General features: G+C 62.4%; 1 protein-coding gene across 1 annotated transcript in view; it reads left to right on the top strand.

The window, feature by feature from the left end:
• Positions 1-2,687, top strand: part of NUMBL (numb homolog (Drosophila)-like) — an 8,344-nt gene extending 5,657 nt beyond the window's left edge. The window contains exons 7-8 of the mRNA XM_015422859.1: positions 1,719-1,880; positions 1,983-2,687. Coding sequence (XP_015278345.1) covers positions 1,719-1,880; positions 1,983-2,590 — 770 coding nt within the window. The 3' untranslated portion in view covers positions 2,591-2,687. The remainder of the gene's footprint in view (positions 1-1,718; positions 1,881-1,982) is intronic.
• Positions 2,688-2,700: the final 13 nt, after the last annotated feature.

Raw genomic sequence — 2,700 nt, 5'->3', positions numbered from 1 at the left:
GAGATGCCGGGGATTGAACCTGGGACCTTCTGCATGCCAAGCAGAGGCTCTTCCACTGAGCTGCAGCCTCTCTTCACAGCTCCCCAGAGTCTCAGGCTGAGGTCTTTCCCATCACCTCCTGCCTGGTCCTTTTTAACTGGAGATGCCAGGGATTGAACCTGGGACCTTCTGCATGCCAAGCAGAGGCTCTTCCACTGAGCTGCAGCCTCTCTTCACAGCTCCCCAGAGTCTCAGGCGGAGGTCTTTCCCATCACCTCCTGCCTGGTCCTTTTTAACTGGAGATGCCAGGGATTGAACCTGGGACCTTCTGCATGCCAAGCAGAGGCTCTTCCACTGAGCTGCAGCCTCTCTTCACAGCTCCCCAGAGTCTCAGGCGGAGGTCTTTCCCATCACCTCCTGACTGGTCCTTTTTAACTGGAGATGCCGGGGATTGAATCTGGGACCTTCCGCATGCCAAGCAGAGGCTCTGCCACTGAGCCACGGCCCCTCTTTACAACTCTCCAGGGTCTCAGGCGGAGGTCTTTCCCATCACCTCCTGCCTGGTCCTTTTCCACTGGAGATGCCGGGGATTGAACCCGGGACCTTCTGCATGCCAAGCAGAGGCTCTTCCACTGAGCCACGGCCCCTCTTGACAGCTCTCCAGAGTCTCAGGCAGAGGTCTTTCCCATCACCTCCTGGCTGGTCCTTTTTAATGGGAGAGGCCGCTGGGGGGACGGAGCCTGGGGCCTCCTGCAATATTTGAGCGGATCTGCTCCACCGCTGAGGACCTTGGTTGTTCAGACACCGAAGTGGCCTGGCGGGAGGAGCCGGGCTTTCTCAGGTAGAGGCCCAGAGATGGTCCAGAATGCCCCCCCGGGGGGGGGGCTGCTTACCTGGCAAAGGGGAAACCTCCTCTCCTTGTTAACCTCTTCATATTTACTGGGGGTGGGTGGGTTATGACCGTTTAAAAAGCGGGCCCGTGAGCATGTAAAAGAACACGAGACCAGGTCAAGGGGGGGGGGGAGACAGCTCTGGTGGGGGGGGGCTCCTCTGCGTGCGAGGCGCAGGGAGGCCCAGTGCGGGTGGAGAGGTGTGCCTGAACTCGAACCCAGAGGAGGTGGTGCTGTGTGGCCTGATCCCTGCGTGGCCGTTCCTGAGGAGGGGGTTGGGACAGGCACAGGCGTTCTTGAGGACAGGAAGTTGGGGGTATCCCATTTCCAACCAAGGCTCCCTCTAAGATGAGAGGTTTTGCGAGCAGGAATTCTACTTGGTGAGCGCCTGGCATTCAAGTTGTGACAGAGCGATTTGGCTGCTGCGTAAATTCGTTTGCTCTGGAGCCACATCCCTTCCTGAGCTGGGACAGCTGTCAAGAAAATGAGGAAATGTCTACTAGCCCTTTATTCGGTTTTAAGATTGTATTTATATTAATGGATGTGATTTTATCTTACTGCATTGTTGAAATTTTACTCTGTAAGCCGCCCTGAGCCAGCCTAGGCCGGGAGGACGGGATTTAAAAAATCCAATAAATAGAGAAATAAATAAAGATGTGTGAGAGCCGGAGGCTAAAGAGCTGTGAGCCAGCTCACACTTACTCAGCTTAGAGGGAACACTGCGGCCATGTCAGGACAGCTGGTCTTCGGAGCCTGGCCGCTGCTGCTTCACAGGATCTAGAGGGGAGCCCCCCCACCCCCTCCCCTCTGCTGAGCCTGCCCTTCCTCCCCCCTCTCCCCCCCCGGCAGTATTGGAGCTGATCTCTGCTGCCAACGGGGACTCTGATGGCATCGGTGCCCAGATCGACACGTGCTTCACCCAGCTGACCGGGGAGCCCGCCAGTTCTGCACCCGTCAACGGCGCCACGGGCCACGCTCCTGCCACGGCGCCTGCAGAAGGAGGAGGCACAGGTATGGTCAGCCATGGCAGCAGGTGCCACCTCCCCCCTCCCACTCGGGTTCCTCCGGCGGCTGGTTCACAGCACCACCCTGCTCTCCTCTTCCTCTCCGCAGGTCCCTCCGCGTGGTCCGACTCCTCCGCGGGGGCCCCGCCCAGCCCCCCGTTCCAGCCGGGGCACAAGCGGACGCCGTCGGAGGCGGAGCGCTGGCTGGAGGAAGTGGCCAAGACAGCCAAGGCCCAGCAGCAGGCGGCCGTTGCCGTGGCGGCGATGCCTGCCCCTCTGCCCGTGTTCCCCCTGAGCTACGACGCCCCCGCCCCGCCCATGGGGGTGTTTGTGCCCCCCCACGTCCCGCCGGCGTTCGTGCCCGTGGCCTCCGCCTACCCGCCGGCCGTGCCCTACGTGGCGCTCCCCAGCGTGCCCGTGGTGGGCATCACCCCCTCCCAGATGGTGGCCAACGCCTTCTGCTCCGCCACGCAGGCCCCCGCCACGACCTTGGGGGCCAAGGCCAGCCCCTTCCCACAGAGCCTCCTGGGGCCGGTGCGGCCCAAGCCCAATGGGACAACGTGGCCCCCGGAGCCGAGCCAGCCGGCAGGGCCCGCCCCACGGCAGGAGCCCCCGGATCCCTTCGAAGCACAGTGGGCAGCCCTGGAGGGCAAGGCCCCCGCCGCCCCCAACCCCTTCTCTGGCGACCAGCAGAAGACCTTTGAGATCGAACTGTGACCCCCCACACCCCACCCCCATAGTGGCTGGACAAGGTAGACCCTTCCCACTCGCCCCTCCACCGCCCTGCTCTCGCCGGCCGACCCGGTCACCCACAGCCCGCAGGAGGG

This window comes from Gekko japonicus, unplaced genomic scaffold (genome assembly GCF_001447785.1).
Source record: "Gekko japonicus isolate JY-2015 unplaced genomic scaffold, Gekko_japonicus_V1.1 scaffold6505, whole genome shotgun sequence".
NCBI lineage: Eukaryota > Metazoa > Chordata > Lepidosauria > Squamata > Gekkonidae > Gekko > Gekko japonicus.
This window is presented reverse-complemented; position numbering and strand designations above follow the sequence as displayed.